At 36.1% G+C, this 13034-nt stretch overlaps 3 protein-coding genes across 3 annotated transcripts; 1 reads left to right on the forward strand and 2 right to left on the reverse strand.

The window, feature by feature from the left end:
• Positions 1-537: 537 nt before the first annotated feature.
• MONOS_16987 (uncharacterized protein) lies at positions 538-1048 on the reverse strand (the record flags this gene model as incomplete). The annotated part of the gene is made up of 2 exons (XM_067869865.1): positions 538-638; positions 766-1048. The coding sequence occupies 2 exons, from the start codon at positions 1046-1048 to the stop codon at positions 538-540; spliced, it is 384 nt and encodes a 127-aa protein (XP_067735441.1).
• A 67-nt stretch (positions 1049-1115) lies between these two features.
• On the reverse strand, positions 1116-1400 carry MONOS_16988 (uncharacterized protein; the record flags this gene model as incomplete). Its single annotated transcript, XM_067869866.1, has 1 exon — positions 1116-1400. The coding sequence occupies one exon, from the start codon at positions 1398-1400 to the stop codon at positions 1116-1118; it is 285 nt and encodes a 94-aa protein (XP_067735442.1).
• A 9630-nt stretch (positions 1401-11030) lies between these two features.
• Positions 11031-11744, forward strand: MONOS_16989 (uncharacterized protein; the record flags this gene model as incomplete). Its single annotated transcript, XM_067869867.1, has 2 exons — positions 11031-11152; positions 11216-11744. 2 exons carry the CDS (start codon positions 11031-11033, stop codon positions 11742-11744), a joined length of 651 nt encoding a protein of 216 aa, XP_067735443.1.
• Positions 11745-13034: the final 1290 nt, after the last annotated feature.

Here is a 13034-nt window from a genome sequence, read left to right on the forward strand (position 1 = left end):
TTTATAATATTAATTTTTTTTTCAAAGAAAGTTTCACATTTGTTTCTCCAGTGAACTGCAGATCATCAAAAGATAAAATTTTATAAACTATTTTTGAAGAAAGTCATTTCATAATCAAAAAGTTTCACAGTTCTTTTCACTTGATTTTTTCCCCCTGATTTTTATCGCATGACAAAGATGTGAACAATAATTATTTTCAATCACTTTGGTTGAATTGCTGATATACCAGGGGGAAAAAATAATAACTGTGATTTCATCCTTAATAAAATGACAAATACTCGAAAATCAAATGATAAGCCGAATGGAACAGGGCTGGAAAGCAAGAAGATAAGGTATCTTCAAGTTTCAAAGCAATGCTCAACAGCAACATTTATGGGGGGAAAAAAAAGAATGTTATTCCATTCAACTGTTCATTGCCAATTCAGTTTCATAAATAAAGATGAACGAAACTCTTGATTTATTCTTTCAAAAACCATTAAAACATGCAAGTATATTTTTGTATTGACAATTTGCTTCCTTCACTTTTTCTGTCCTCTTCTAAGATCCATTTAATAGGCTGGCTTCGGTGCAGACAAGAGTTGCATTCAACTCAATGCTTTGAAATTTGACATATGTGCGCGTACTTCCAAACTTTTTATCTTTTATATTTCAAAAAAAAAATGCAATAACAGAATGGCCATGTGCATAAATGATCAATATTTACTTACCCAAAGAAATGAAAACATCCAAACATGCATCTGGCAATCCCATCTGTTGTGCTCAAACAAGCTTCGCCCTCATCAACACCTCCTTGTGTGTGACCCGTCTCAACATCATCCCTCTCAGCGGTTGTCCACTCCTCACTGCCCAACACCACTCCGCTGCCTCCATCTCCTCCTCCACTTGCACCATCCACCCACCTTCCCTCACCAACAACAACCACCACCACCACTGCCCCCTCTTCCTCTCTGCCCATGCCTCCGTCATCCTCACAAACTTCTCCCTCACCATCCATCAACCAGCCTTCCTCTCCTTCCCTCTCTTCTCCACCCCAAACAATCTCCTCCATAATGCCCACTCCCCAATCCCTGCCTCCTTCTCCATCTCCCGCTCCTCCTTCTCCTCCTTCATCTCCCTCATCCAGCCTTTCCTTTTTTCTCCTTCTTCCCTCTCTTCCCCATCCCCTTCTCCATCTCCTTCCCTTTCCCCTTCTCCTTCATCTTCCTCATCCTCATCCTCATCCTTATCCTCTTCTTTTTCTTCTCCTTCCCCATCCCTTTCTCCTTCCCTTTCCTCTTCCTCTTCCCCTCTCCATAACCATTACCAATCCCATCCCCACCTCCAAATCCACCTCCATCTCCATCTCTCAAACACCCTCTTCTCCAACATCTCCTCTCCCCAATCCCCTCTATCACTTCCATCTCTTCCTTCACACTCACTCAATCCTTTCATCTCAACCACCTCAACCACTTCCACTTCTACCAATACCAACATCAATTCAATTCCCTCATTCTCCCTTCACTCATCCCTCTCCATCTACTCAACCATCTTTATTCACACTCACAATCCCATCGATGGTGCCATTCTCCCCAACCTCAACAGCCCTGCCACTTCTCTCTCTGCCTTCAACACATCTTTCCTCCACCAAACACGTTCTTCATCAAATGGCCCTATTGTGCATGTTGGAAATGAAACCAACAGAAAGAGACCAGGAAGACTGACTTCATTTGATGCAAACAGCCATAAATTTGAATGGTGCGAATGGAACGATTCAAATGGAGGAAATGATTGGGGTGGAGCACTAAAAGTCAACTGCACTAATGCCAATCTCGCTATCACTTCTTGCTCATTTCACAATTGTTCATGTTCAGGTAATACTGCAGGTGGAGCGTTATGTTGTGATCGTTTGTTGAAAATCTCTCTCACAAAATCCAATTTCACAAGTTGTTCGGCCACTCATGGAGGAGCTGTTGTAATATATACCCCACAATCAAATTCTGTTTATTCATTCTCAGATAACAGAGTGGAAAATTGCTCAATCACAAATTGGTGTGGAACTGGTTGGTATTTTAATGTTGGCGGTTTTCCGTCAAATGGTCAATTCTTTTTCACAAAATGCAAGTGCATCTCAAATTCTGGTGGTGATTCAACAGGTTCACTCACATTTTATTATCCTCCAACCAATAAACCAAATCAATTTTTGGTTAAAGATTGCCAGTTCATAAACAACAAAGTCGAAAATCCATCCTCCTACGGTGGTGCTGCGTTGTGCTGCACAAGAACGTCAAATTGGATGAGCGGAAATAAATTCATCTCGTTTTGTTTCTTCGATGGCAACTCCGCCACAAATGGCAGAGGAAACGATGTGTTTTTCAATGGCAGTTCTATAGCCCAATCTCCATTCCAGCAATGCGGATCAACAACTCCAACACAAAGAGTGTGGAATGCAGGAACAGTTGAAAACACAGAGTATGTTGGCAGGTTTTGGCTTTTCCTTCAAAATTCTCCAATGAAATGTCTTTCTAACTTCCGTCTCTTATTTTTGCTTTCTCTATTTTCTCCTCTCCTTGCATTCTTTCTTTTCTCTCAAATTTGATAGTTATTTTTTTCTGAATCTTGTCATTCACCCTTGTTTGTTATATCGCTTCTCAAAATTACCCTCCGTTTATCCAAATACTTTTCTTCCCAAATTCAACATTCAACTCGAATCTCCTCTTCGAAACATCTTCTCTCTTTAATCCAAAAATCTCTTCAACCCTCTCAATCTCTTTTCCATTTATCAAATATCCAAAAACAGGATCTTATTTTTTCTTTCTCTTTCTCCTCTTCTTTCATTTTCTGTCATACTTTTTCCTCTCTTTCTTATTTCAGAATATTTCCTTCAGCGGCAAAAGTTCATCTTTTTCTTCATTTCATCATGATCTCTGATGCAGATATCAAATGTGAAGAAATTTATCTGATGAAGTGGATGATGAAGAAGTTGGATGATATGTTTTTGACAAGTTGAAGAAGAAGAAGATGATGATGATAAATGAATAGAATGAGTTGATTGAAGATTGAGAATTGTGAAGATAAATGAAGACAAGCAAAAATGAAGATGTTCGCAAAAATAGTTAATTTCTGGTTTTTCATCTTTTCTTCTGCTTTCTTTTGACAAATAAGATCCTCCAATTCCTCCCTCTCCATCCACTTAATCCCTCTTCCTCCACACCCACAACCCCATCGATGGCACCATTCTCCCCAACCTCAACAGCCCATCCACTTCCATCTCTGCCTTCAACATTTCTTTTCTTCACCAAATACTCTCTTCACCAAATGATCTTGTAAGATATAACGGATCCGAAACTCAAAAATTGAAATTAGAAAGAATGTCCTCATTCAACATGAATAGCTATCTCTTTGAATGGTGTGAATGGAATGATTCAAATGGTGGGTCAAGCGATGGAGGTGCACTTAAGGTTTATTGTGTCAATGCCAATCTCACAATCACTTCTTGCTCGTTCAACAATTGTTCAACCACAGGAAATACTGTAGGTGGAGCATTATACAGTTACTGTTTGCAAAATGAGAATATTGCAAAATCCAATTTCACAAGTTGTTCAGCTGCTCATGGAGGAGCAATTTGTATTGATGGACAACAATCATCTTCCGTTTATTCATTTTCTGATAACATGGTGGGAAATTGTTCAATAACAAACTGGTGTGGAACTGGTTGGTATTTCTATATTGGTGATTTTTCTTCAAACGGTCAATTCCTGTTCACCAAATGCAAGTGTATTGCAAATTCTGGTAAAGATTCAACCGGCTCACTCACATTTCGCTGGCCTCCACAAAATAAACCAAATCAATTTTTGGTTAATGATTGTCAGTTCATCAATAACAATCTGACTGCTTCTTCTTCTTATGGAGGCGCTGCTATTTATTATCATTCAACTTATTCCTGGATGAATGGAGTAAAATTCATCACATTCTGTTTTTTCGATGGCAACACTGCAACAAATGGCAGGGGGAATGATGTGTTCTTCAGTGGTAATGCCATCACTCAATCTCCGTTTGAGAATTGTGGTTCAACAACCTCAACACAAAGAATGTAGATTAATAAAACTGCAGATTATGAGACTTTCAACAGCTGACTCACTCTCATTGAATCCTTCTCATATTTTTTCCAATAAAATGTCTTTTCATATTCCTTCTCTATGTGAAGAAATTTAATCAGATGACGTAAGCGTGATGATGACGACGATGAAGTTATGTGATATTATGCTGACATATTTGAAAAAAAATTCTGATGATGCATGAATTGCATAAGATGGTTAATCATTGGGGATTGAGAAGACCAACGAAAGCAAATAAAAACAGAGAGTTTCGCTGAAATCGTTTTTTTTTTTTTTTTTTTTCTGGTTTTTCCTTCCATTCTTGTATCTTTTCGGGCAAACAATACCCTCAGAATCCATTACACACTTCTCTTGGCCGTCTTCCTTGAGCCAGCAAGAAATAGGAATCTTATGTCAATCCCTTTTTCATTCCATCGCTTCCACTTTCGCTTCACTTCTTTCACAAAAAATCTTCTTTCCTCAAAAACTATTCATCGCTAATGCCCAATGTCAGGCATCTTCATAATGTCTCGAATTTCACAAATCTTCTCTTTTCTCTGTCCTTCTTTCATTTTCCTTCTCTACCATTCCCCGCTTTTCCTCTTCTCACTTCAAATATTTATTGCTATTTTTCTTCTTCTCCAAGATTACTCATCATGTCACGTTTTTTCATTTTTCCTTTCGACAGCCTGAATCAGTATACATTTCAAAAGCCACAAAAATTAATCAAAATATCACAAAATGGCTGCAAGCCTCAAAGGCGCATTGACAATTTTCTTATCCTATCATATTTATTTGTTTGAAAGGGCCAAACTTCCTCCAGACACAATGTGTGCCTGCTTCAATCTTTTTATCTTGTTTCTTCTTCTGTGAGCTGGCTTTGGATGCGAATGCAATGATCTTCCGTTTCAAGCCATTCTGTTTGCTCCAAAACTTACACCTCGTTCTTGAGTTGTTTGTTCGTTTCCAAAACAACTTCAACAGATATTTGGATGAATGATCGTTTCGTTGCGAAAAGCATAAATATTACTTGTGATGATTGAATTTTTTGTTCCCCAATAAATATGATGGCTTGGTGGTAATTAGTTTTATTGTCATTGTGTGAATGGCGCTTCTTCCATGAAATATATTTTTTTAAAAAAAAATTGCTCGCAATGTGTCTGAATTTCTGGTCACCATCTCGTCTTATTTGGCTTTTATCAAAATGGAAAAAATTGTGGGTTGAAGAAAAAAAACAAACTATTCTCTCAATTTATAAAGGCCTATTATTATCCAATCTGCTTCAATTGCTTGTTTTATTGAAAATCTTTATTCTGGATTGGTGGGGAAAAAATAAAGACTGAGTTTTCATCCTCAAAAACAAATAATCAATCGAATATTCATTGTTTCTTCTTTGATTTTTTGTGAATATTTGAACAACTTTTAAAAATGTTTGTGATTTTCAAAAATAATGAAAATTTTTTTATTTTCTCACCAAGAAAAATTCTTATTCAAAACAATTATATACTCCAAAGATGAATAAGGCTTCAGTACATGTCATGAGAATTATAAGTTACGAATAAGATTTTTTCATCACAACTGTAACTTATTCGTTATAAATTCAGTTTTTCCAAACATGGGGACATGTTTTTTGCAATAAAATTTTTTCTTTCGAAAAACTTTCAATCTTTGAAAAATCAACACCCCGAAAAAAGTTATGATTTCAAATATAATCACCCACATCTTATCAAAGAAAATTAATCATTTCCATTTGGGGGAAAATATGGATTTTCAAGCATTTTTTGCATAAAGCATCAAAACTTTGCTTCTCCACAAACTTTTCACAACTCGCTTTTATTTTTGAATCAATCTTATTTTCACACCTGCTTATTAACATCGTTGCTGAATAAAAATGTTGAAAAAAGATGTCTTTTTTTTTCTTTCACAAAAATGATTTTGTCATTTCATTTCAATATTTTTGAAAACGAAAAACTTATCCATGGTGAATTTTATTTCCAGTATTATCACACGAAAATACCTGGAATTTCGTATTTTTTTCCATACTGTAACTTTCATTTGTAACAGTTCTTTTTTTAATATTCAGATGAATATAACCTTTTTATTAACGAATTCAAAAAAGATCAAACAATGATTTCATCAAACACTTTTTATAATTATGATTTTTAATGTTATTATTTTAGATAAAAAGTGTTTAATCATGGAAATTCTATTTGGATTCATAAAATATTGAATGAATTTCAAGAAAATCATTTTCATCTGAAAATGAAAAAAGGATAATTTCTTCACTTAATGACTTTTTTGTTATTAAATAAGGAATATCAGATATATTCAATAACAATAAAAAATAAAAATAAATAAAACACCATGGATAAGTTTTTCGTTTTCAAAAATATTGAAATGAAATGACAAAATCATTTTTGTGAAAGAAAAAAAAAGACATCTTTTTTCAACATTTTTATTCAGCAACGATGTTAATAAGCAGGTGTGAAAATAAGATTGATTCAAAAATAAAAGCGAGTTGTGAAAAGTTTGTGGAGAAGCAAAGTTTTGATGCTTTATGCAAAAAATGCTTGAAAATCCATATTTTCCCCCAAATGGAAATGATTAATTTTCTTTGATAAGATGTGGGTGATTATATTTGAAATCATAACTTTTTTCGGGGTGTTGATTTTTCAAAGATTGAAAGTTTTTCGAAAGAAAAAATTTTATTGCAAAAAACATGTCCCCATGTTTGGAAAAACTGAATTTATAACGAATAAGTTACAGTTGTGATGAAAAAATCTTATTCGTAACTTATAATTCTCATGACATGTACTGAAGCCTTATTCATCTTTGGAGTATATAATTGTTTTGAATAAGAATTTTTCTTGGTGAGAAAATAAAAAAATTTTCATTATTTTTGAAAATCACAAACATTTTTAAAAGTTGTTCAAATATTCACAAAAAAATCAAAGAAGAAACAATGAATATTCGATTGATTATTTGTTTTTGAGGATGAAAACTCAGTCTTTATTTTTTTCCCCACCAATCCAGAATAAAGATTTTCAATAAAACAAGCAATTGAAGCAGATTGGATAATAATAGGCCTTTATAAATTGAGAGAATAGTTTGTTTTTTTTCTTCAACCCACAATTTTTTCCATTTTGATAAAAGCCAAATAAGACGAGATGGTGACCAGAAATTCAGACACATTGCGAGCAATTTTTTTTTAAAAAAATATATTTCATGGAAGAAGCGCCATTCACACAATGACAATAAAACTAATTACCACCAAGCCATCATATTTATTGGGGAACAAAAAATTCAATCATCACAAGTAATATTTATGCTTTTCGCAACGAAACGATCATTCATCCAAATATCTGTTGAAGTTGTTTTGGAAACGAACAAACAACTCAAGAACGAGGTGTAAGTTTTGGAGCAAACAGAATGGCTTGAAACGGAAGATCATTGCATTCGCATCCAAAGCCAGCTCACAGAAGAAGAAACAAGATAAAAAGATTGAAGCAGGCACACATTGTGTCTGGAGGAAGTTTGGCCCTTTCAAACAAATAAATATGATAGGATAAGAAAATTGTCAATGCGCCTTTGAGGCTTGCAGCCATTTTGTGATATTTTGATTAATTTTTGTGGCTTTTGAAATGTATACTGATTCAGGCTGTCGAAAGGAAAAATGAAAAAACGTGACATGATGAGTAATCTTGGAGAAGAAGAAAAATAGCAATAAATATTTGAAGTGAGAAGAGGAAAAGCGGGGAATGGTAGAGAAGGAAAATGAAAGAAGGACAGAGAAAAGAGAAGATTTGTGAAATTCGAGACATTATGAAGATGCCTGACATTGGGCATTAGCGATGAATAGTTTTTGAGGAAAGAAGATTTTTTGTGAAAGAAGTGAAGCGAAAGTGGAAGCGATGGAATGAAAAAGGGATTGACATAAGATTCCTATTTCTTGCTGGCTCAAGGAAGACGGCCAAGAGAAGTGTGTAATGGATTCTGAGGGTATTGTTTGCCCGAAAAAGATACAAGAATGGAAGGAAAAACCAGAAAAAAAAAAAAAAAAAAAAAAAAAAAAACGATTTCAGCGAAACTCTCTGTTTTTATTTGCTTTCGTTGGTCTTCTCAATCCCCAATGATTAACCATCTTATGCAATTCATGCATCATCAGAATTTTTTTTCAAATATGTCAGCATAATATCACATAACTTCATCGTCGTCATCATCACGCTTACGTCATCTGATTAAATTTCTTCACATAGAGAAGGAATATGAAAAGACATTTTATTGGAAAAAATATGAGAAGGATTCAATGAGAGTGAGTCAGCTGTTGAAAGTCTCATAATCTGCAGTTTTATTAATCTACATTCTTTGTGTTGAGGTTGTTGAACCACAATTCTCAAACGGAGATTGAGTGATGGCATTACCACTGAAGAACACATCATTCCCCCTGCCATTTGTTGCAGTGTTGCCATCGAAAAAACAGAATGTGATGAATTTTACTCCATTCATCCAGGAATAAGTTGAATGATAATAAATAGCAGCGCCTCCATAAGAAGAAGAAGCAGTCAGATTGTTATTGATGAACTGACAATCATTAACCAAAAATTGATTTGGTTTATTTTGTGGAGGCCAGCGAAATGTGAGTGAGCCGGTTGAATCTTTACCAGAATTTGCAATACACTTGCATTTGGTGAACAGGAATTGACCGTTTGAAGAAAAATCACCAATATAGAAATACCAACCAGTTCCACACCAGTTTGTTATTGAACAATTTCCCACCATGTTATCAGAAAATGAATAAACGGAAGATGATTGTTGTCCATCAATACAAATTGCTCCTCCATGAGCAGCTGAACAACTTGTGAAATTGGATTTTGCAATATTCTCATTTTGCAAACAGTAACTGTATAATGCTCCACCTACAGTATTTCCTGTGGTTGAACAATTGTTGAACGAGCAAGAAGTGATTGTGAGATTGGCATTGACACAATAAACCTTAAGTGCACCTCCATCGCTTGACCCACCATTTGAATCATTCCATTCACACCATTCAAAGAGATAGCTATTCATGTTGAATGAGGACATTCTTTCTAATTTCAATTTTTGAGTTTCGGATCCGTTATATCTTACAAGATCATTTGGTGAAGAGAGTATTTGGTGAAGAAAAGAAATGTTGAAGGCAGAGATGGAAGTGGATGGGCTGTTGAGGTTGGGGAGAATGGTGCCATCGATGGGGTTGTGGGTGTGGAGGAAGAGGGATTAAGTGGATGGAGAGGGAGGAATTGGAGGATCTTATTTGTCAAAAGAAAGCAGAAGAAAAGATGAAAAACCAGAAATTAACTATTTTTGCGAACATCTTCATTTTTGCTTGTCTTCATTTATCTTCACAATTCTCAATCTTCAATCAACTCATTCTATTCATTTATCATCATCATCTTCTTCTTCTTCAACTTGTCAAAAACATATCATCCAACTTCTTCATCATCCACTTCATCAGATAAATTTCTTCACATTTGATATCTGCATCAGAGATCATGATGAAATGAAGAAAAAGATGAACTTTTGCCGCTGAAGGAAATATTCTGAAATAAGAAAGAGAGGAAAAAGTATGACAGAAAATGAAAGAAGAGGAGAAAGAGAAAGAAAAAATAAGATCCTGTTTTTTGGATATTTGATAAATGGAAAAGAGATTGAGAGGGTTGAAGAGATTTTTGGATTAAAGAGAGAAGATGTTTCGAAGAGGAGATTCGAGTTGAATGTTGAATTTGGGAAGAAAAGTATTTGGATAAACGGAGGGTAATTTTGAGAAGCGATATAACAAACAAGGGTGAATGACAAGATTCAGAAAAAAATAACTATCAAATTTGAGAGAAAAGAAAGAATGCAAGGAGAGGAGAAAATAGAGAAAGCAAAAATAAGAGACGGAAGTTAGAAAGACATTTCATTGGAGAATTTTGAAGGAAAAGCCAAAACCTGCCAACATACTCTGTGTTTTCAACTGTTCCTGCATTCCACACTCTTTGTGTTGGAGTTGTTGATCCGCATTGCTGGAATGGAGATTGGGCTATAGAACTGCCATTGAAAAACACATCGTTTCCTCTGCCATTTGTGGCGGAGTTGCCATCGAAGAAACAAAACGAGATGAATTTATTTCCGCTCATCCAATTTGACGTTCTTGTGCAGCACAACGCAGCACCACCGTAGGAGGATGGATTTTCGACTTTGTTGTTTATGAACTGGCAATCTTTAACCAAAAATTGATTTGGTTTATTGGTTGGAGGATAATAAAATGTGAGTGAACCTGTTGAATCACCACCAGAATTTGAGATGCACTTGCATTTTGTGAAAAAGAATTGACCATTTGACGGAAAACCGCCAACATTAAAATACCAACCAGTTCCACACCAATTTGTGATTGAGCAATTTTCCACTCTGTTATCTGAGAATGAATAAACAGAATTTGATTGTGGGGTATATATTACAACAGCTCCTCCATGAGTGGCCGAACAACTTGTGAAATTGGATTTTGTGAGAGAGATTTTCAACAAACGATCACAACATAACGCTCCACCTGCAGTATTACCTGAACATGAACAATTGTGAAATGAGCAAGAAGTGATAGCGAGATTGGCATTAGTGCAGTTGACTTTTAGTGCTCCACCCCAATCATTTCCTCCATTTGAATCGTTCCATTCGCACCATTCAAATTTATGGCTGTTTGCATCAAATGAAGTCAGTCTTCCTGGTCTCTTTCTGTTGGTTTCATTTCCAACATGCACAATAGGGCCATTTGATGAAGAACGTGTTTGGTGGAGGAAAGATGTGTTGAAGGCAGAGAGAGAAGTGGCAGGGCTGTTGAGGTTGGGGAGAATGGCACCATCGATGGGATTGTGAGTGTGAATAAAGATGGTTGAGTAGATGGAGAGGGATGAGTGAAGGGAGAATGAGGGAATTGAATTGATGTTGGTATTGGTAGAAGTGGAAGTGGTTGAGGTGGTTGAGATGAAAGGATTGAGTGAGTGTGAAGGAAGAGATGGAAGTGATAGAGGGGATTGGGGAGATGAGATGTTGGAGAAGAGGGTGTTTGAGAGATGGAGATGGAGGTGGATTTGGAGGTGGGGATGGGATTGGTAATGGTTATGGAGAGGGGAAGAGGAAGAGGAAAGGGAAGGAGAAAGGGATGGGGAAGGAGAAGAAAAAGAAGAGGATAAGGATGAGGATGAGGATGAGGAAGATGAAGGAGAAGGGGAAAGAGAAGGAGATGGAGAAGGGGATGGGGAAGAGAGGGAAGAAGGAGAAAAAAGGAAAGGCTGGATGAGGGAGATGAAGGAGGAGAAGGAGGAGTGGGAGATGGAGAAGGAGGCAGGGATTGGGGAGTGGGCATGTGAGAGGAGATTGTTTGGGGTGGAGAAGAGGGGGAAGGAGAAGATGGCAGGTTGGTGGGTGGTGAGGGAGAAGTTTGTGAGGATGACGGAGGCATGGGCAGAGAGGAAGAGGGGGCAGTGGTGGTGGTGGTTGTTGTTGGTGAGGGAAGGTGGGTGGATGGTGCAAGTGGAGGAGCAGATGGAGGCAGCGGAGTGGTGTTGGGCAGTGAGGAGTGGACAACCGCTGAGAGGGATGATGTTGAGACGGGTCACACACAAGGAGGTGTTGATGAGGGCGAAGCTTGTTTGAGCACAACAGATGGGATTGCCAGATGCATGTTTGGATGTTTTCATTTCTTTGGGTAAGTAAATATTGATCATTTATGCACATGGCCATTCTGTTATTGCATTTTTTTTTTGAAATATAAAAGATAAAAAGTTTGGAAGTACGCGCACATATGTCAAATTTCAAAGCATTGAGTTGAATGCAACTCTTGTCTGCACCGAAGCCAGCCTATTAAATGGATCTTAGAAGAGGACAGAAAAAGTGAAGGAAGCAAATTGTCAATACAAAAATATACTTGCATGTTTTAATGGTTTTTGAAAGAATAAATCAAGAGTTTCGTTCATCTTTATTTATGAAACTGAATTGGCAATGAACAGTTGAATGGAATAACATTCTTTTTTTTCCCCCCATAAATGTTGCTGTTGAGCATTGCTTTGAAACTTGAAGATACCTTATCTTCTTGCTTTCCAGCCCTGTTCCATTCGGCTTATCATTTGATTTTCGAGTATTTGTCATTTTATTAAGGATGAAATCACAGTTATTATTTTTTCCCCCTGGTATATCAGCAATTCAACCAAAGTGATTGAAAATAATTATTGTTCACATCTTTGTCATGCGATAAAAATCAGGGGGAAAAAATCAAGTGAAAAGAACTGTGAAACTTTTTGATTATGAAATGACTTTCTTCAAAAATAGTTTATAAAATTTTATCTTTTGATGATCTGCAGTTCACTGGAGAAACAAAAGTGAAATTTTCTTTGAAAAAAAAAAAAATTAATATTATAAATAAATAAGAAAATGACGTTCAGTCAACACTTGATGAAATGCGAACAGGTGCTTTTTATTCAAATGAACAGGTTTCATTCAAGCGAAGTCGGCTCATCTTCAACAAGAATATGCTTTTTTAAAAAAGAAAAAATGAGCACAAAACAACGGTGAACCAAAGAAAGATCAAAAAGAAATTTGAGAATAGAATGCATGCTTCACCAATCTTCAATTTGTTTCATTGTGATAAACGCAAATGACGAAATAACTTTCTGAGTGATAGAAAACAAAAAACGACACATTCCAGGCCATGAATAATTTCGTCGTTCCAAACACAAACAAATGCAAAAGAACTTCGAGCAAAACAGAACATCATATAAGCATCCTTTTCTTTTTCTCCCATTGCATTGCTCATTCATTCAGAAACGGCTCTCGAAAAAGAAAACTCGAAAAACGAAAAAATTAATTCAAAACAAAAATTGTTTTTTCCATCATGATTGAGCATCAGCAATGTCATTATCATTGCTGTTGTTTCAGAATAGCTTTCCC

This window comes from Monocercomonoides exilis (genome assembly GCF_001643675.1).
Source record: "Monocercomonoides exilis strain PA203 chromosome Unknown scaffold3-2548433, whole genome shotgun sequence".
Lineage (NCBI taxonomy): Eukaryota > Preaxostyla > Oxymonadida > Polymastigidae > Monocercomonoides > Monocercomonoides exilis.